At 50.1% G+C, this 20,861-nt stretch overlaps 1 protein-coding gene across 11 annotated transcripts in view; it reads right to left on the bottom strand.

Annotated features, from left to right (window-relative positions):
- Positions 1-20,861, bottom strand: part of MARK2 (microtubule affinity regulating kinase 2) — a 58,769-nt gene that overhangs the window by 15,455 nt on the left and 22,453 nt on the right. For 3 of the 11 annotated variants that reach the window (XM_055309322.1, XM_055309313.1, XM_055309288.1), the window contains exon 1: positions 1,669-3,941. The exons of 1 other annotated variant lie outside the window; for it this stretch is intronic. In XM_055309322.1, the coding sequence (XP_055165297.1) occupies positions 1,669-1,743 (75 nt within the window). In that variant the 5' untranslated portion in view covers positions 1,744-3,941. Of the gene's footprint in view, positions 1-1,668; positions 3,942-3,985; positions 4,695-4,953; positions 5,422-20,861 lie in introns of those variants that run through there. 7 more of the 11 variants (XM_055309364.1, XM_055309305.1, XM_055309372.1 and 4 more) reach the window with 5 other exon arrangements.

The raw sequence follows: 20,861 nt of genomic DNA on the forward strand, positions 1-20,861 counted from the left end.
AAGGCTACACGGCAAAGCCCCAAAGCCCCAGGAGCCAAAGAGTCAGAATTTCGTCAAAGCATTCATCACCACCCAATGCTTCACCTTTACTTTTATATCTATCACTTTACATTCATTTGTTGTCAATCCCGATGAGAATGGAAGCTCATGAAGGCAGGCATACCTCATTTATTCCCTGACACATCCCAGCACCTACACAATCTGAGTTATGGTACATGCTCAATGAAACTTGTGCTGTGAACAAACTGAATGACAGGGTCGGAGCAAGGTGACTGTCTGCCCTCCTCAGATATCCTGTTGCTCGAAAAAGGGTGTGACAAAGCAGAAGTGACGGCCAGGGCACTGAACAGCTACATACACATAACCCCAAAGCTGCACGGCCCAGAGGAAAACATCCATTTACTAAAAAATCTGTGTGCTCCTCAGGTGGCTAAACACAGAGCTGCTATGCCCCTTGGTGAGTATCTAAGAGGAAGGGGACGGACAGCCATACCAATGTGTGTTCATAACATCCTGTGCTCACCGGAGCCCCGGAAGGGAAACACCATGAATGGCCATTAAGTGACAGATGGAGAGACACACTGTGGAGAAAGCCACATAGCGGGATGTTGGTCGGCAATGAAAAGCAGCGAGTACTGACACCTGCTACCACATGAGGAGCCTTGAAGGCAGGACGTTGAACAAAGTTGGTCACAAAGCACCACACATTGTATGATTTCCATTTATCTAAAATGTTCAGAATGAGCAAATCCACGGAGAAAGATTAATCTAGGGCTGAGGGTGGGGACTTAGGGGGGACAAGTAAGGGGTGTAGGGTTTCTGTGATGACGCACGTGTTCTAATGAAGTGCTGACAGTGGTGATGGCTACATGGCTCTGTGAACTTACTCAAAGCCACTTAATTGTACATTTTATTGGGACATCTGGGTGGCTCAGTGGTAGAGCATCTGCCTTTGGCTCAGGTTGTGATCCGGGGGTCCTGGGATCGAGTTCCAAATTGGGCTCCTTGCAGGGAGCCTGTTCTCCCTCTGCCTGTGTCTCCCATGAATAAATAAATAAAATCCTAAAAAAAAATTGTACATTTTAAGATTTTATTTATTTATTTGAGGGAGAGAGAGAGAGAGAGCAAGCGCACACACAGTGGGGGAGCCACAGAAGAAAAAGCAGACTTCCCACTGAGCAGGGAACACAATGCGGGGCTGGATCCCAGGACCATGACCTGAGCCGAAGGCTAATGCCCAACCAACTGAGCCACCCAGGTGCCCCTAACTGTACATTTTAAACAGAGGAATTGGGGCAGCCCCGGTGGCGGAGCGGTTTAGCGCTGCCTGCAGCCCAGGGTGTGATCCTGGAGACCCGGGATCGAGTCCCACGTTGGGCTCCTTGCATGGAGCCTGCTTCTCCATCTGCCTGTGTCTCTGCCTATCTCTCTCTGTGTTTCTCATGAATGAATGAATGAATGAATGAATGAATGAATGAATAAATAAATAAATCTTAAAAAAAATAAACAGATGAATTGTGTGGCATGTGAATTTTATTTGAATAAGAGTCTGGTCTAAGTCTTGTTTGGGGACCTGATTTACCACTCAAAGAGCACCTAATGCCATTGCTCTCACATACTGGGAACAGAGTGCTGCCAGAGCCTCGTCCCAGAACCATCCACAGCTACCTTGGAAACTTCAAGGAGACCGTGCGGAGGAAAGCAGGGTGACCAGAAGAGTATGAGTCCAAGTCTTCCTTTCATGGTCCCTTTGGGCTGTCATGAAGCCCTCCACAACCACAGGAACAAGAAGGACTTGCTACACCACCTAAGGAACTGTCCAGGGTTCTTTACAAGAAGCTTGTTTCCCTAACCAGATGCTTCCAGGCAGAAAAAAAAGAACAGAAAACAAATACCCTGCCACTGCCGTTCCCCTCCCTTCCTCCTTGTGTCAACTGAGGGCCTTTCTTTCTCTTTGCATAGTAGCTGCTGGCTGGTTTGGGGTAAACTGTCTGACTCAGATCCCAAAAGCTCATGAATTTAGGCGTTCGAGGAAAAAAAAGAAGAGATCCCATGCATATGGTCGATTTTGAAGGGAGAGCTTCCTGACATCTCAGCAGAGTCCTTTTCAACCTCTTTAGGGAGTGTTCTCTTTCTCCTGCGAGCCCTCACCAACCTTCCCATCTCCACCAAGTCCCCGGGGTCTTTGCTGTCTGCCCACTGCAGCCCACACAACTCTCTTGCCCTCAGTGTTTCAGACACCCTGTTGCTTACTTATGTCTGGTTGGTCCTGAAACAGTGTTTGCTAGACCAGTATATTTTCAAACACCCATTTTTTACCTTTCCAAAGCAACCCTAGGGGTCACACCCCTTGAAAGGAGGGCATTCCTAGGCCCTGCTGGTACCTGCCTTCAGCACAGTCTACCATAGTTACCCTGAGCCCCCTCCATCAGGGTCCTGACGGCCTGGCCTCTTCTCAGCCCCATCTTCCCGGCAAGTGCTGCTAGACTGCCTACCACCCTACCTATCCAACGTCAGGGGCCATGAACAAGGAAAGCCTTCTTCTGCCCGGCTCTCATGAGAGGAAGATGGGGGGCAAAGTATCCTTGGCAACCTCCAATTCAACCCCCTAGGTTTCTTGTCACTCCCCGCTTTTCTGAGGGTATGAGCCAAAGGCGGCAGAAGCTTGGCAGTCTCCAAGTCTTCAAAACTGGTAACAGAAATTTAGTGTTGACTTGAAGATCTGGGCCCGTCGCCCCTCTGAAGCCAAACCTGGGAATCCTACTGGCCTTCCTAACCTCTGCTCTGCTCCTCCCTCCTGGTGTTTCTGGCCCTCGGGGCTCATCCATGCAGTGCAGCAGGACAGCATTCCCCACCAGGCTCTGCTGCACACCAGACCTCAGCACATCCATAACCACAAGAGGGGCTCTGCCATCCACCTCCCCCCTCACACACAGAGAGAGGTGTGGTTAGAGTGTAAATGCCAGAGTCAAACGGCCAGCATTCAAATCCTAAATCTGCCAATTACTCAACACATGATAACTTTATTATTACTAACACTAAACTTAAGTGGGAGAGGAGATTATTACAAACGGGGAAGAAAACCATCCAAAAGAGGACCAGCGCAGGATGATTTCACATATTTGTTGTCAGGAGATGGTCCAGTGGGTGCCAAGGAGCACTGTCTAGCAGAACCAGGTTCGCATCCTGGCTCCCCTGCTTACTGGCATTAGTTTCCTTATCTGTAAAGTGGTGATAAAATAGTCCCTACTTCACATTAGATGAGAGAACACACATAAAATGCTCTATCCAGTGCTCAGTGAAGACCAACCACTATTGCTATTATTTTTAGTTCCCAAATACGACTGCAAAGTCAAAGGTCTCTTTGTCAACGAGACTTCCACGTCTGAGTGGAACCCTCTAAAGCCAGCAGTTGCCCAGCGGAGACCAAGGCCACAAGAGATGCTCTGGTCCTCCCCACTGGAGAGGGTTCTAGGCTGAGCTGTGGATGCCATCCCCTTTGACCCATGTTGGTAGCCTGCACCAGCCCTCCTAGCCTTCGTGGAAGGTGACCAGACAGGGTAGCTGTGAAGGGTTGGTCCCAAGCAGGGCATCCGGTACAGAAAGAGAGAAGGTTCCACTTGTCCAGGACCCAGGGAAGCAGAGAACACTGGTCCGTGCTCCCAAATTCACCCCATACTCCTTTCAGGACCAAAATCACCCAACTGTCAGGACTCAAAGACGAAAGACTACAGCCCTCTTCTTCCCCTTCACCTCTTCTCTGAGACATTTCCCACAGCAAGGATGTGGGCCAAGGTGAGGAAAGCCCAGGGAAGGAAGCCGAGAGAGGGAGTGGAGAAAGGAAAAAGTGTCCAGTAGAAAATGTTTCTTGGACCATGGCCCCACACGAGGTGGCTGCCCTGAAGGCTGAAGTGGAGGCAAGGGTATGGAGACAGTCTCTTCTGTGGTCCTGACTCGGCCCACTTAGCCTGAATCCAGATCTTACCACCAGTTGGGGGGTGGAGGACTGGCTGCCCTTTGAGGCCAACAAAACAGGATCTGGGTAAAGTCACACTCTTCCCTCTACCTCTGTCCTCCCTGCTCACAGTAAGATAGGAACACCAAACATTCTCAAAGCCCACAGCACACCACAAGCTAGCCCTAAAAACCTGAGGAAGTCTGTTGCAAGTTGACAGCCCGACTCTCAGGCAGCTTTCAGAAAGAATAGGGGGTCGCCCTGTGAGGCAGTATTTGGAACCAACAGCAGACCACACAGGTGACTTAGCAAGCCTGACTCAGAAGCAGGACCTGAACAGCTTTGGAGGCTCAACAGAGAGATGGAACATAGGACCCAGGGAGAAGAGAAAGAGCCTTCTATCCAGCAGGCCCTTCAACCTAGGATCTCTAAACTCAGCCTCAGGCGTGTTGCCAGGTTTGCCTGGAAGACAGCCTCCACCCCAGAGGCCCAGTGCTGACTCAGGTAGGTAGGGCTCCTTCCCTAACGCTGGGGGCTCCTACTAACAGTTCTCCCCTAGAAAAGCTTGTGTGGTAGGGCTCCACATTCAGGCCTGGACTTAAGTGTCCTGAGACTTCCCCAGGGTTGGGAGGAGTGCCAGGCAGGTACTCCCCAGCCAGAGGCACAGTAAGCCCAGGCACTGTGGGAAGAACAGGGTCCCTCAGGTGCTGGCTCCGGGCAGCCACCCCAGATCCGAGTCTCCCCTTACTGGAGCACTGGCACACCCTCCCTGGGCCTCCATTTGTCACCCCCCCCCACTCTGGGTGTGACTGCTGATTCAACCTATGGAGACTCTTCTTCCGGTATTTGCCCCCTCTTCCTTTCCCAGCCAGTGCCTCTTTCCATGAATTTTACTACCTGTGCTAGCACCTGGCTCCATTTAGCAATTCTTTAAAGATCCTGTGTTTGGGTGGTTAAAAGGAAGGGGCAATCTCACAGCAGAAAAGGGGAAAACATACCCGGCTGGAGAAAGGGGCAAGGACTACCAGCAACTTCCATTCAGCAGAGCCCACAGCAGAACCTGTCAGGCAGCGAGGGCAAAGTACAGAGGCCAGGAAGAGCCAGGCCCAGGGCGGGGGCTGCCGGCTCTGCCAGCCACCCTTACTCAGCCGAAGCAGGCGACACCTTCCACCACCTCCTCAGTGAAAAACAGTGAAGCAGCCAGGCCGGAGAGGCTCCTGCCTGGGAACCTGGACTGTGTCGCAACCGAAACCACCACTAGCAGAAAGAGACCAGGCTTGGCAAGGAGACCGACAGGGACAAAAAAGCCCCACGGCTTCCCACAGGCCAGGGCCTGGTGGCCAGAAAGTGCATGCGGTCCCAGGACACTACAGGAGTGAGGTGGGAGGAAAGGGACAGGAGGCAATGGGGAGGGGGGGAGAGGGAGAGAGAGAAGAAGAGAGACAGGGAGAGAGAGAGGGAGAGGGAGGGAGAGAGAGAAAGAGAGAGGCGGGTTTAGATCAACTTCCTTTTCCCTCCCCCTCTCCGGAAGTGGGCTGCCCCACCCTCCCCAAGGTGCTTTGCTGGGTAACAGCTGGGAGAGGGTGAGGAGACAGGGCTGTCATAAAGTCCTTATCTCACCTGCAGTAGGTGGGACCTGGGTAGGGGCTCCAATTGGCTGGGAGGAGTATGTGTGAATCAGGACTGCTAACCCTTGCCTAAGACCAGCAAACCACCTGAGAGCAAGGCGGGGGTTAAACAGAAACCAGCAATCCAACAGTGGCAGATGGACCTCCTGCCTCACAAAAAGCAGTGTTTAACTTACAAAAACGCACATTCCACTTATACACAAAATATTGGGGACATAACTTCAGGGAAGTCAGGGACCCTCTAAAAATCCCCTTTAGAGGTCAATGGGTTCTAGACTAAAAACTCTGGTCACCACAGAATGAGACATTTAATCCTAAAACTCACCCTAAAGATGGGAAACCAAACAAATGTCCCTCTAAGTCCCTTCCAGCCCTGATTCTGGGAGGCCAACCCTTGGTTCTTGTCCAACCTCCAAGCAGTCTCCAGCACTCCCCCACCCACATCATTGCTTTAAGAACTCTGAGGGCCGGGGCCAGCAGGGATGCTGGTCCTCATACCTTCCTCCTGCAAAGCTCTCCTGTCTGGGCATCTGCTAATTTGGGGCTACTGGAGCCCTCCCTCGTCTGAGTTCTGTGTGCCGGTCATGCCTTTCTTCTGGCTCCCAGATTTACTTTGACTTCATCCTATTTCTCTAGGCTAGGATTTTTCCCACTAAGCAACTCCTTTTTTTTTTTTTTTTAAGATTTTATTCACTTATTCATGAGACACACACAGAGAGAGGCGCAGAGACATAGGCAGAAGCAGGCTCTCATGCAAGGAGCCTGATGCAGGACTCAATCCCAAACCCCGGGATCACACCCTGAGCCAAAGGCAGATGCTCAACCGCTGAGCCACCCAGGCGTCCCACCACTATGCAACTCCTGAAAGGTCTCACGTTGGTAGGCCATCAACCCATCTAGGGAAGGGCAAAACGTCCTGTGTGCCCTCCCACCACCTGAGCACGGATACTAGGGAGACCATGCTACTCAGTGTTCATCTTACACGGGAGCCCTGATCAACAGATTGGACGTTCCTGACACTACCTTCTGCAGCCCCGTATTTCCTATGTTCTCCACACCTGCAGGGAGCACCCTAATATTACACATAAGAAACTGAAGCACAGAACTGGGATCAGAGCCCAGGGCTTTCAAGTCCAGGTCAGCACTCTGCTGTTCCTTGAGGCCTCCTTTGCTGGTACCCCCCCCCAAAGAAGATAAGGAAGTGGAGGGGGGAGCAGGGTGGGGAAGTGGGGAGATGCCTAGGGCAACAAGAATGCCTGGTGTCTGGCTCAGGCCTACATGTAGGGCTGTTGTGAGGACATAACTGGGAGGTCCCACAGCACGTCCTGCTCCTCTACCTCTCTCCAAAGTGGGCCCCCATCTCAGTGCAAGAGCTGAAAGTTTATTCCAGACCCTGGGCTCAGGACTGTCTGTGATCACCTTCCCCTTTGCTCAGAGGCCAGAATAGGATCAAATGGCTTCATTTTTCCAGTCCCTAGAGTTTTGCAATGTAACAGAAGGATTGTTTCCTCAATCCTGTTTGTGGGAATCAGTAAGGGGTTTTGTAAACTGAGGAAGTACTAAGCACTGACCTCAGAGAGGCTGGGGAGAAATGGGTATGGCTGAGCTGACAAGTCATGTGGCTGTGGCGAGTTCTTTAACCCTTCCTCCTTCACTGCATCCAGGAGACCTTTTTGCATCCTTTAATCCTGAGCAACTGTCACTTTCAACTGCCAAGAGTCAACAAGCCAGAGGAGCATTGTGGGTAGGAGAGATCTTGTAAGGCTGTGGGAAGCACTAACCGGTAGAGAGCTTGGGTGCAACCTCCCTGCACTCAAAATTAGCCATGGTGGCTCTGCCTGGGGGACCCCCCACCCACCTTCCCTTAATACCCTGGTGCAGAAGGGAGGTGGGAGTGTGTCAAAGTGTCAGAGCGCTGCTCCCTCTTTGTAGCCGGGGCAGGTGCCCCTCCCCAACAGAGGAGAACTGCAGAGCTGGCAACTGAAGCCCAGAGTGGTAGTTCACTGCCCGCTAGCTCTTTGAGCTGCAAGCCTCACCTGAAGGCAGAAGCCAGCATGTGTCTGGGAGGACCAGCAGGCAAGACCTGACCTGGAGTGAGACTAGAACCGATCCAGCACCTCCAGCTCACTCCCCTTCATGCATGGAAGCCACAATGCAATGAGTACTCCTCAAAGCTCCGGCCTGTGCAGCTACTTGAAATGCTGGGCTCTTCCTCAAACACGACAGATTCTACTGAGCAACCAGAGCTTTACCAGCTTCTAGTACCATTTCATCCCTAAGAATCTGCTCACTGGGGTCTGGTCTCTATCTCAATTCCCAATTACTGTTGCCAATTCAGCAAACCTTTGTTGAGGGCCTACCTCTGGAGCCAGGGCCAGTTTGCAAAGTTCAGAGAGATCTGGTTTCTGCCTTCTAGAAACTCAGAGGAGGAAACTGTATATTATATTAGATGCATCACAGTTACCTCTGCTTACTTAGTAAGGGAGGCAGGATAGCACAACAGAGCTCTGGAAGCAGATGGCCCTGGGGTGAGAGCTTTGCCTTTGCTCCTTACTAGTTCACTGAGCACGACCAAGATTCTTTGACTTCTTTAGCGATTCAGTTTCGTTATTTGGGATATGTGGACACCAGCTGTACCCACTTCACAAGATCGGCATGAAGACGAAAGGAAGAAACGCACCCCAGTGTGGACTGCAGTGTCCAGCGTGCAGTAAGGTCTCAACAGTGTTTCCTAAGATCTTGCTTCTCTTTCAGATAGGAACCTGCTTCCCATCAAGGGGTCCTCTGAGCCCAGGGAAGAGCTATTATCTCTAAGAACTTGACTCAAAGCATCAGTGGAGTGAAGCTAGTACGGGAAAAGTCAAATTTCTACCATGGCTGGGCTGTCAGGCAAAAAGGACCCTCTTCCCTAACCTAAAACCAGCCATGCCTCTGGCCTCTTAGCCCAGAGGAAGAGGAAGGTGTGCCTGCTTTTTTTCTTCCTCGTGGGCTCCTTAACTCCTTCCTCCCAGAAAAGGTCTAAGAAATAGCCGACATACCAGTACCACATGGTGCCAAGGGCTGGGGGAAGCTCACATTGCCAGCCTCACACTCCATTCGGCGCCGCCCCGTACCAGTGGGTTACTGTAACCATGGAGACCAACAAGTTCCTCCATATCACAGGAGAGAGGCTGCCAGCAGCCCAGGGCTCTGGGGGAGGCAGAAGGCAGCCTGCAGCAGAAAGGTTTGGCTCACTTTACAGAGGATTGTGGGATATTGATGAAGACTAACCAGTGCAGATGAGGTGCCTGGGCCTCCCTCTTCCTTCCTTTTTTCTATGCCTCTAGTTTGTGTTTTTATTTAGCACACAGTCTGGCTGTCTATGGTGCAGTAGCAAAGCGCATCACTCTGGGGTCACAGATCAGCAGCTGGACCCTAGCTCCACCACTCTGCCTGCCAGGTAGGGAATGGCTCAGAACTGTGGTATGAGAGTTATACACAGATGCACACAAACCCCCTGAGAGTGAGTCTCCAGCCATCACATAACATCTTTTAAGGGATCCAGGTCAGTAAACACTCGTAGCCCCAGTTTATCACAAATCCTTTTGTTCAAGGAATTACCAAACATCTTCTTAGCAGAGAGTGATCTCTCCTTTCTCTGGATCTCACAGGAGATCCTGTCTCTACCCATTCATCTCTTTGGACTCAGTTGTCACCACACCTTCCCCTCCTGGAACTCTGAAAGGTCAGAGACGGTGTTGGGCTCACCTTTGTATGCCTTTTAGTGCCTAAAGCTTACTACCCGCATCTAGTTGGCCCATGTTGAAATACCTGAGGAATAAAAATGGTACAAGTTTTTGATCCTTACAGTCACCTCACCCTCCTGGAAGGTAAGACAAGGGCGGAGGAGAGATTGAAACCTCTTGCCACAAGACCCATTTCTCCTCTTTCTAGACAGTTGCTGCCCTTTGGAGTCATTGGTTCCTGTATGGCCTTCCCACTAGGCAGTGCTTTAGAGAGGGACCCGGGTCCATCTTATTCATGGCCCCCACAAAGATGCCTCTAGCACAGTGTGTAAGCATGCAGTAGGTACTGGATGAATAAATGTGTATGAAGCAATAAATAAGAAAAGGTGTGGGGGTATCTTCATGATGGTCTCGGGGACCCATACCAATAACCCACGTCTGGGTCCTCCAAAGACAACATCCAAGCTGGTGGGAACCACAAGATCCCCCCTCTCCCAAGAATGGAGGGCATCTATGGAGCATTAGTTCCATGAGCAGGTGATGACAAGGCCTTTGGTGCTCTCTTCCTGACACAATGCTGGAGGTGAAAGTGGTCCCCAAGGTAGACTGGAGACGGAATACAGGCAGAGCTAAAGGATGGGAAGGCCTACCCCCCACACACACTCTCATCCCTGACACCCCTCAAGCCTGAGCCTCCTCCTTTTGTCATGGGGTGGGGGGGGCTCTCCTCTGAACTTTTTTTTTTTTTAAGATTTTATTTATTCATGAGAGACACACACACACAGAGGGGCAGAGACACAGGCAGAGGGAGAAGCAGGTTCCACGCAGGGAGCCTGATGTGGGACTTGATTCCGGGTCTCTAGGATCAGGCCGTGGGCTGAAGGCGGTGCTAAACCGCTGAGCCACCCGGGCTGCCCTCCTCTGAACTTTCTCATGCCACTGGGCCCTCCCACCTAAGACCGCTCTCTGCCTCTCCACATTCATTCAACCTCACAACTGCTCTGCTATCAAAACCACTGTCTTGCTGTAACAATGCAATGCAGCTCGAGCCATTCTAAGAGCTACTGATTTGGAGAAGTGAGTGACTTGGAGGAGACATTTACTGTGAGATCACAGTAAATCACACTGAGCTCTGCTTTAATATTTCCTCCTGGAACCAATGTAATGACTGTAAAGCCCTGTCAACCTTAGAATGCCAAAAAACTTCACCCATACACATCTGCCTCCCGTCCTGCTGCACAAATCGGCATTCCTACCCTGCCCCCGACCCCTCCCCAAGCTGCCTCCTGTTACAGAAAAGCAAAGGAACTAAAAACGGCAGCTGGGGAGCTCAGTTGACTCACCCAGCATAATCATCTCCTCCCAGAATCTCCCATCTTCTCCTGGGGTTTTTGCCAACACAAAGTAAAAAAGAAGCACGAGATACTAAAATATACACACACATACACAAAACTTCTCTCAGCGTTTATGCAACAGCCTTTCCACCTGAGTGCAGGTTTAACCCTTTGTATTTGCCCTTCCAACATGGTTTCCCTTAGAACACCTTTACCCGGAGAAGCAGACCCAGCTCCAGGCTGGGAAACAGGCCTCTGGGTCTTACCCAGTTCCAGCTCCACACTGGAAGGTGCCGAATAAGACATGTGCCTCTTGCCACTGTATCTTCCTCTGGAAGTGGAAAAAAGACTGCCTCCTTACTCCTCCAGCTTCAAAGAGGGTGTTGAAGGAGGAGGAGGAAATATAAGAAAAAACACTGGGACAATGCTTGCTGCCCCAAAAGTCACCCTGGCCAGAGGTCAGAGCTCAAGCAAGGAAATAAGTAAAGGAAACCACCTAAGGTCATCGCTGCCACTCTTGCCTTGGAACAGTCCCCACCTGGTCAGGCTGCAATGTGGCTGCTCTACTTACATGACCATTAAAAATCCAACTGGCCACTCTCTGCAGGAGCAAACTCCCACAAGGCTGCCCTTAGGAGGTGTCATCTTCCTTCTACAACAGATTGATAGGAACCCAAGCAGGTGACAGCACCTGAGCGGTGGCACTGGGGTAGGGGTCGGGGGACTGTTTCTAGCACCTCCTGACAAGGAGTCCAATCAGCTAAATTTGAGAATTTGGTCTCACTCAACCCTTAGAGCGATCAAGGGAGTGAGTGTAGCTCACAGACAAGCTTTCTGGCAGGTGGAAGCAGTGCTTGTGTTTCTTTTTGTCTTTGTCATTTGGTATCCAGAAGGACAACTTATTTTTTTTTTTTGTAAGAGATGCTATGACTACAAACTAGTAAGAACACTTCCACAAAGCATATGCAAATATACTGCGACACACTGGTCAAGAAATCTCCAACTTACCAAAAGTTCAATAGGACAAGGAACAAATGTATCTTAGACCAACTCATGAGGGCCCACCATTGTATCTGGAGTAGTATGTTAACCATACTTAAGGATTTTGTAAAGATTTTATTGGGGGATCCCTGGGTGGCACAGCGGTTTAGCACCTGCCTTTGGCCCAGGGCGCGATCCTGGAGACCCGGGATCGAATCCCACGTCGGGCTCCCGGTGCATGGAGCCTGCTTCTCCCTCTGCCTGTGTCTCTGCCTCTCTCTCTCTCTCTCTCTGTGACTATCATAAATAAATAAATTGAAGAAAAATTTTTAAAAAATTTTAAAAAAAGATTTTATTGATTTATTTGACAGCACAATTGGGGGGAGGGGCAGAGGGAGAAGCAGGCTCCCCACTGAGCAAGGAGCTCGATGTGGGGCTTCATCCCAGATATCTGGGATCATGACCTGAGCCGAAGGCAGACGCTTAATGGACTGAGCCACCCAGGCACCCCCATACTTAAGATTAAGAAACAGTCCAGAATGGGAAAATTAACTCAACAGTTCTGCCTTGGGACCTAGGAACATCTCTTTGCTCCCTAAGCAGCACGGAGAGCAGTAACTGAGGCTCTGTAACCTTCAAACCCTGGGCGAGGAGCTCTTGAGCTGGGGGAGGGGGCTTCAAAGCATTTGGGGTGGTCAGGTGGGAGGGAGGGTCTGAGGAGAAATGAACCAAGGCTGAGTTGAGAAATAAGGCTGTAGTTTGTAAAGGAATTTTGAGTAGGTACTGTCTTACAGGAGAGAAAGGCTAATTAGGGAACACCTTTTGAGCTCTCTCTTCCAGCTAGAGAAGAAAAGGGAGCCTGGGACAGTCCCCTGACCTATCAGGAGCAAATGCTCATTAGGATGGTCTCCCAACTCGGCACCTAAAGCCAGGGATGTACTTCCCATTTACCTCACTGGGATCACTGTGGCCTCAACCCTGGACTGAGGGCGGAGACCACTGGACCCTGTTACTAAGTGGCCACAAACTGGGCGGATGCCTCAGCTAGCAGGCCAGATATTTGGAAAAGGGCTCAGTGGTCAGAAGTTAGGTTGAGAAGACTGGAAAGCTTCTCAGTGAGACTGTATATATGTCAGCTTCTGCTTGTAGGCCTGGTATCCCCTAAAGCCAAATATTGCTCACTTACTGGTGGCAATGGCAGCTCTACTCAGGGCACACTAGTTGTTCATGCAGCTGCCCTAGGGAGCAGAGTATATGGAGAATGAGTATATGGAGAATGAGAAGACAGCCATTATCCATTTTAAGTGACTTCTTAACAAGCACTTTTTATAGTTAATTCATCTTTTCAGACAAAGTCCTAGGAAGAGAGTCTGAGCTTTTTTTCTTTTTTAAAGATTTGTTTATTTATTTGAGAGAGAGAGCACAAGCAGAGGAGGAGGAAGAGAGAATCTCAAGCAGATTCTACACACAGAGCACAGAGCCCACTCGGAGCTCAATTTCAGGATCCTGAGACCTCAACATGAGCTGAAACCAAGAGTCGGATGCTCCACCAACTGAGCCACAGGCGTCCCTGAGAGTCTGAGCCCTCTGTCCTCTGATATGAACCTGGGAGCAGGGATCTTTGGTATGGATTACCAAAAGAGTAAGAGTAATAAGTAAAGAGTTCAGTGTGGTGGAAGCCGTCTGGAACTACAACCATCAATTAACAGGTGGTGCTGGGGAAGAAAGAGGCTACTGTTGGGTATTGTTAAATGCACTATTAAACAGACTGCAGACAAGAGAATGCTGGGTATCTTGAAGGAAGCAGGCAGCCAAGTCTCTAGCTCATCACCTTCGAATTCACCTAGAGAGGGCAGGAAAGAAAGGGTGCCTACAGAGGCAAACAGACCCTTCCTACCAAATCCCAAAGGGCAGCTCTAATTGCTAATAGGCATGGTGGCTTAAATAAGGATCTGAAGACTGAGACCAAAAAACCCACCCCGGATGCCTCTGATCAGAAGAATCTAGCTGGGCAGCAGGAAGTCACTGCTACCCATTCTGCTGTTCTTTTTTTTTTTTTTAATTTTTATTTATTTATGATAGTCACAGAGAGAGAGAGAGGCAGAGACACAGGCAGAGGGAGAAGCAGGCTCCATGCACCGGAAGCCCGATGTGGGATTCGATCCCGGGTCTCCAGGATCGCGCCCTGGGCCAAAGGCAGGCGCCAAACCGCTGCGCCACCCAGGGATCCCCCATTCTGCTGTTCTATCTAGTCCATGCAACCACCACAAAGACCCCACAGGCATAGAGGGGTTCCTACCAAGAGAATACAAAAGGTATCAAGACGGAATTTACCAAATATCAAACCCCGTCCAAAATACTTAGAACAATGCCTGGCACATCCTAAATGCTCACGACATGCTGGCTATTATTACTATAATTCCATATGCTTTCCCAACTTCTTCTGTAGGTTACCAAAAAAGACAGGATTTTTGGCTTTAACTTCTTTACCTAATGCTCATCACAAATGCTATCTCCAGAAAGAGATGGATCTTTCTGAACTGGCCTGGCAGAGCAATTGAGATGAAGATCAAGTGCTGCTCATCTGTTGGCACGACTGGGACCTGGACTTGGGTTTCTGGCAGAGCCAGCAAAGGTTCCAGCAGCTCAACTGTTTTATACATTCCATAAAAGGCCACTCTACTGTGCCTTGATAAAAAGCACATTAAACCCACACATCCCCCCCAGCTCCCACGATAGACAACAATTGTCAGCAATATTGCCAATATTTCCTAGATATACAGATCTGGAATCTTGCAAATCAGTAGTCGAAATGCAACATGTAACTAGCATTTAAGAAATGGACACACATATGGGGGATCCCTGGGTGGCTCAGTGGTTTGATGCCTGCCTTGGGCCCAGGGCGTGATCCTGGGGTCCCGGGATCGAGTCCCACATGGGCTCCCCGCATGGAGCCTGCTTCTCCCTCTGCCTGTGTCTATGCCTCCCTCTCTGTCTCTCTCTCTCTCTGTGTCTCTCATGAATAAATAAAATCTTTAAAAAAAAAAAAAAGAAAGAAATGGACACACATAGCTCATACACAGTGTGGCTAGAGTCTCTGGCGTGTCCTGAAGAGTGCTGCCTCTTCAGCTGTGAGACAGGGAAGCCTGTGTGAGGGGAGGGGGTGAGAGTGGTGGTGGAAATTTAGCTGCACTCCCAGCTCCCGGGTGGTTCTGGCTCAGAGACTCAGCAGCCTTCAGCGGCAGCCAGGCTCCCACCACCAGCTGTTCTTCACACAACACAAGATCACTGTTTGGGAAGACAGGATTTTGGGTGTTGGGTTTTATATCCATGAATTAGCATGCATCTGTCTCAGGGGCAGTTTCCCGAAACAGCTGCATGTCCTGGGCCCCTGCAGCCAGGATTTGAGATATAGGAGAAAGAGAAATGAGACACCAGATGTAGGAATTCGGGAAGAGTGAAAGCAAGAAGAAATGAAACTGCCTTCTTCTCACCCCTGTCCCACGGGTGCTGACTTTCCCTACCTGGTCTCCATTAAGGAGTCACATCCCTACCCCCCCTTACAGCAGTCCCTGCTTATCTATGGGAGATATTCTCCAGTACTCCCCGGTGGACGCCTGAAGCCAGAGACGGCACCAAATCCTATATACACCTGACCCTTGAATGATGCGGGTTTGAACTGTGCGGGTCCATATATACACAGGTTTTTTTTCGATACAATACTACAGATGTATTTTCTCTTCCTTAGTAACATTTTCTTTTCTCCAGCTTATTCTAAGAATACAGTATATAATGCATATAACATACAAAATATGGGCTAATCAACTGTTCATATGATCAGTAAGGTCAACAGTAGGCTATGGGTAGTTAAGTCTTGAGGGAATCAAAGGTCATACACAGATTTTCAACAGTGTGGGGGTCAGCATTCCGAACCCCTGTTGTTCAATGGTCAACTATATATAACTTGTGTTTTCTGATAGATACATACCAATGATGAAGTTTAATTTATAAATTAGGCACAGGAAGAGGCTGACAATAATAACTAATAATAAAATGGAACAATTTTACTTTTTAAAAAGATTTTATTTATTCATTCATGAGAGTGGGGGGTGGAGGGGGGCAGAGACACAGGCAGAAGGAGAAGCAGGCTCCATGCAGGAACTGATGAGGGACTCGATCTTGGGACCACAGGATCACACCCTGAGCCGAAGGCAGACAGACACTTAACCACTGAGCCACCCAGGCTTCCCAAAATGGAACAATTTTAACAGTATACTGTAATAAAAGTTTTGTGAATGTGTTCTCTCTCTCAAAATATCTTCCTGTCCTGTATTCCCTCTTCTTGTCAGGATGTGAGATGACACCGTGCCTATGTTGTGAGATGAAGTGATGTGAGTGATGTGGGCATTGCAGACTGACCTTTGGATAATGTGTCAGAAACAGGACCATCTGCTTCTGGACCTTGGGTGGCCATGGGCAACTGAAGCTGTGGAAAGCGTAACTGGCTAAGGGGGGACCACTCTACCTACCTTGGCAGACGCAGGCTTCCTCCTGGCATCTTCACCTCTCTACCCCTGACAGCTCTGCCACGTCAAGTGACTGTGGTATCTAAAGCTGATACTGGTTACCCCATGAAGAGAGGTCATATGAGCTGGCCTGACACGTTCTGCTGCACTTGTTTATAGGCCAGAGGATTAAAACAACCTGTCAGGGGAGGGAGGGGGCAAACCCTGTACACAGGGCAAACACTGGCAACACAGCACAGAGGCCTCCCGCCAAGAAATCTTTTGCTCAAATATAAAGCTGAAATCTCTCACCAAACGCCAAACCAGCTAACCATGCCAAATGCACTTATGATTCGGTGACCTTGAGACACTGACCTTGAGACACGTCAATTTTTTTGATGTTCTTTTTATGAAAGGTTAGTTTCTTTTGGGGGTGGAGTAGGAGAGACTAGAGGGATGGGCAACATAGGACCCCTTGAAGAGCCCGAATCTAAGTTCATACTCAAGAACAGCCTCTCTGGCTCACAAAGAAATGTCTGAGGTATAAGGTTTATACAAAAAGGGACGTTCCAAGGGGATATTTGGATAAAGCAAGTACTCGATTCTCAGATGCCTATAGGCTCAAACTACCCAAACAGAACTTCCTACAATCATTTCTTGCCCTACTCAAAGTAAGAATTGGGAGGCAGATTAGGTATAGCTCCACGGCAGAAGGGCTTAGGCAGCAGGGAGTCTGGGGACCAGATCAGGATCATCTTCTCTAACCAGAGGGTCAACCTGACAGTCATAGCACTAGCCACAAGACACAGAAAGGAGGAGGGAGACTGTTTAGCACCCAAGCCCGTGGCTTCAGGCAGTCTAAACTCTTGATGGCGATGCTGCAGAGAAGCTGGCCCCTGGCTCTGCAAAAGGAGGTTCTTTCTCAAACTTTGCTCTTCTGCAAAGCCATTTGTCACAGCCCCTAAATAATCAATCCTCCCCTCTCAGCAAGCTTGGGCTACTCTGGTCAGGTGTCTGCATCAGGCACTTGAGCCCTAGAAGCAAGATGATGTTTCCATTTGGGTGTTCCCTTGGCTGGCTGGAGAGGTGGGCAGAAGAGGGCTAGGGTGGTGCCCCTTCTCTCTGGCCAGCCAGAGGGGAAATGTGAAACATCTGCTGGCAACCTGTGCTCCCTTCCCCAATATCCCCCTTCTAGCAAAGGGGGGGGGGGCAGTTGCCATTTTCCTGACCTTCTACTCACAGTCTAGCTGAGGCCAGGGAAGATAAACCCCTACACTTTAAAAACAGAAGGTAGCAGTCTGGCTTAGGAACTAAAGAACCTGGGTTAGGGAAAAGAGGGATATTGTGCTGCAAGGGATTCCAAGAATAACCTCCCCAAACCACCCACCAAGCTCTTCTGAAGAGTGGGGTGTTTAGAAGCACTTTCCATTTCCCCATGCATCAGAGAAGAGGGTGGCCTTGGGCAGACACACATCTGGCTGGGTCACCATCTCCTTTAAGGAGCCCTGGTCTCCCTAACACCAGAATGAGTCCATATCTGCCACAGACAACTAGCCCAAGACAATAATGTGCTCTGGAGTTCACATACTCATGTGGGCATTAATCTTCCTACAGATAGCTGCTGTCATGCAGGGCAGTGAAGCAGGCTGAGTCCCTCTGGGAGCTTCTGAGATGGTCACTCCAGTTTGCTTGGCAGTTTCGGGGGTGGGTCAAGGTGGGGGGAAGAGGGGGAGGGAGATTATGATTCTCTATTTTCAAACTCAGCCTCTAAAACCAGGGAGGGAAGCAGCTGAGTACCCCATTGCAGGAGAGCTCCAATCTCTGGGCACTACAGAGCCAACCAGCTGTGTAAGGAATTCTGGAGAACATGCACATCAAACACCCTGGAAAAAGGAGGGGAAACCAACCCAGGAAGAAGTGAATTGGTCTCCTGCCAAGAACTCTGAATGGTACTCCTATCAGAACTAGAACATAACAGGAGGCAGGCAGGTTTATGGTCCCTGGGGAAAGGCAGAAAGGGAAACCGTAAAAGCCAGGCTAGCATGGGAACAAAACTCACTCCCTGGCAGGAGAGGGGGCAACCCAGCTGTTTGCAGGACAGTATCCATATGTGGTCAGAAGTGAAAGACTGTCCCACTACACCTTGCTGAGGCGGACAGTCCACGCTCTAACCTTAGGTCAGTTTTTACACGCTTTGCCAGCTTTGCTCTGAACCTTGCAGTTTGGAGCACAGTCGTTTCTACAACCTTGTAAGTTAAGATCTGCCACTCCAGCACTTGATGATGGGCGGGAAGGGAGACTCTCACTGGCTGTGTAGTCCGAGCTAATCAATCTGTGACCAAGGGTGGAGCAGATGCCACAGGTAATGGCCCCTCCCATGGGGAGGGCAGAACCTTTGCCAGAGCAGATCCCAAGGCTGCCACAGAGAGGTGCTGTTTAGCGACAGAAATGTCTGTCCGGAGTGGCAGGTGGGACAGTCACCAGGTACTTCCTCTTTCTCACCAAATGCTACTACTGGCCTCCACAGGCTGCCTCTGAAAAGCTGGCAGAAGCTCAGGTGGCAGCAATGGCCTGTGAGTCACTCTTCCATGAGAAAAGGGAAATTGGTCCTGACCCCTGGGTCTGAAGAAGCTCCAGAGTGTCTTTAGCCAGCCTGCTCCAAAAGAGTTGCCCCACCAGGACTGTGGCCTCTGTTTCCTCTCCACCCAAACCAGCATGGAAAAAACCAGCCCGGTCACCCTACAACATGGGGTCGGGGCACCAACAGTCATGACAGCAGGGCACTCAGCACTGGCAAGAGGAAGTGATGGCTTCAGAATCAAAGTGTCCCTTCAACACACATGACTGATTCATATAAATGTGTATATACATGTGTGTAAGTGTGTGTGTGTATATAATTGATTTTCAGACTAGACCCACATGGTTTCTGGATTTTTCCTTCAGCTGCATAATGAGCTGGCTGGCTCGCTTTCCCTGTCTGCAGCTCCAGTCTGGCCCCTGCCCCTTCCTCAAGTCTCACTGGGCTCCAGCCAACTGTCTTCAAATGTAGAATGTTCTCCCAGACCTCAAGGCCTTTGCTACAGTCTCTCACTGCCCCAAGTATTTCCCCTCCATCATCCATTCCCATTCTTCTTCCTGGTTAGCTTCCGCTCAGATATGGCTTCCAGGAAGCTTTCCCTGCTCCATCCCTCTGACTTCACAAGGTACCAGACACATATCACTTCAAGTCTCCTGTACAAGGACTTTGTGGCTTGCTGAAGGACCTACTTCACAACTCTTGATGGCTGCCTTGTTCACTGTTACACAAGACTGAGAGCAGCCTGAGGGCAGTTTCCAGGACTCAGGTCACCTCTGTCCTCAGTGCCTAGGTGTAGTACCTGGCACCTAACAGGCTCTCCATAAATGCCTTCTTAATTCACAAGGGAAAGTCAGGGTCAGGGTCTTCCTGCTTTTTCTGGAGTCTCCTCACCTGAGAGGAGAGTTGTCACAGAACCCTTCTCCACGTGAGCCCTCCAACCTAGGTCAGGGCTAGAATGTTGGTACTCGTTGCTTTCAATCCATTCCCTAAGGCCTTGCGGCACCGCTATGGATGGAGTGTCTGGCAGGATTTCAGAACTCATCTGGTGTGTGAAGCTGGGGGACTGCTGCCTTTCTACCTATCCTTTTCCAGCCTCTCTTCTGCCATGAGGTCTGCAGGTCAGCCCCTACAGGCCTTCTCAGCAGCAGGATTGCCTCTGAAGTGGAAGCAATGGGGGTATAGTGCCAAGGTCCCCAAGAGATTCTAGACCCGCCCCATTTTTTAAAAAAGATTTTATTTATTTATTCATGAGGGACACAGAGAGGCAGAGACATACGCAGAGGGAGAAGCAGGCTCCCATGGGTACTGGATTCCCAGACCCAGGATCACGCCCTGAGCTGAAGGCACTCAACTGCTGAGCCACCCAGGCGTCCCAAGACCCTGCCCCATTCAAACAAGTCATATTACCTTAAGCAAGTCATTCACCCTCTTGGGACCTGTGTTTCCCCACTTGCAAAATGAGGGTCTGTCTTGTGTGGGCGTGAGGGTTTTCAATGCCTCTGTACTTTTAAGCCTTCCAGCCCTGTCCCTGAGACTATAGCAGGAAGTGGGCATGGTCTGCACATCCTGAAGACCACATCCTGACCTTGGTTTACATCAGGTCAACCTGCCTAAAAGTCTGGCTCTATATAAACCTTATCCAATATGCCTTGGACAATGGGGCTCATATACTGGAAAATCTCCTCTGCCTAGGGCTGAAAAAAAATTAAAGTTAACCCAGGTGACTACTCCAGACTTAGAAACATTATAACATTGAACTCAGTGTGCCCTAGGGAAAGATCCTCTCCCTCCCTAGACTTCATTTACCCACAATTTATAAGCTCCTCAACCCTCCCAGCTTCTCTGCCTACTATGAGAGTGGCTACAAGGCACCAGGGAAAGGCACCATGACAGAGTCTATTTCCAGCAGGCCCCAGGGCTCTGCATGTTGAGCGTGAGCAGTGCTGAAGAGGCACACCCCTCATAGGGTACGTGGCACACCTAGCACCTATGCCCATACGCAGCAGGATTCTCCAGCAGCCTGGCTCCTCTGAGAGCTCCTGGGTGGGGAGCTGCCCACCTGACTGCCCTGGGGAGGTGACCCACGAGGAGAGACTGGCTTGGCAGAGCCCCAAGCAGCAGTTTCAGTCTCCCTGCCCTGAGTAAGGGGAGGGGG

The sequence above is a fragment of the Nyctereutes procyonoides genome, unplaced genomic scaffold (assembly GCF_905146905.1).
Source record: "Nyctereutes procyonoides isolate TBG_1078 unplaced genomic scaffold, NYPRO_anot_genome, whole genome shotgun sequence".
Classification (NCBI taxonomy): domain Eukaryota; kingdom Metazoa; phylum Chordata; class Mammalia; order Carnivora; family Canidae; genus Nyctereutes; species Nyctereutes procyonoides.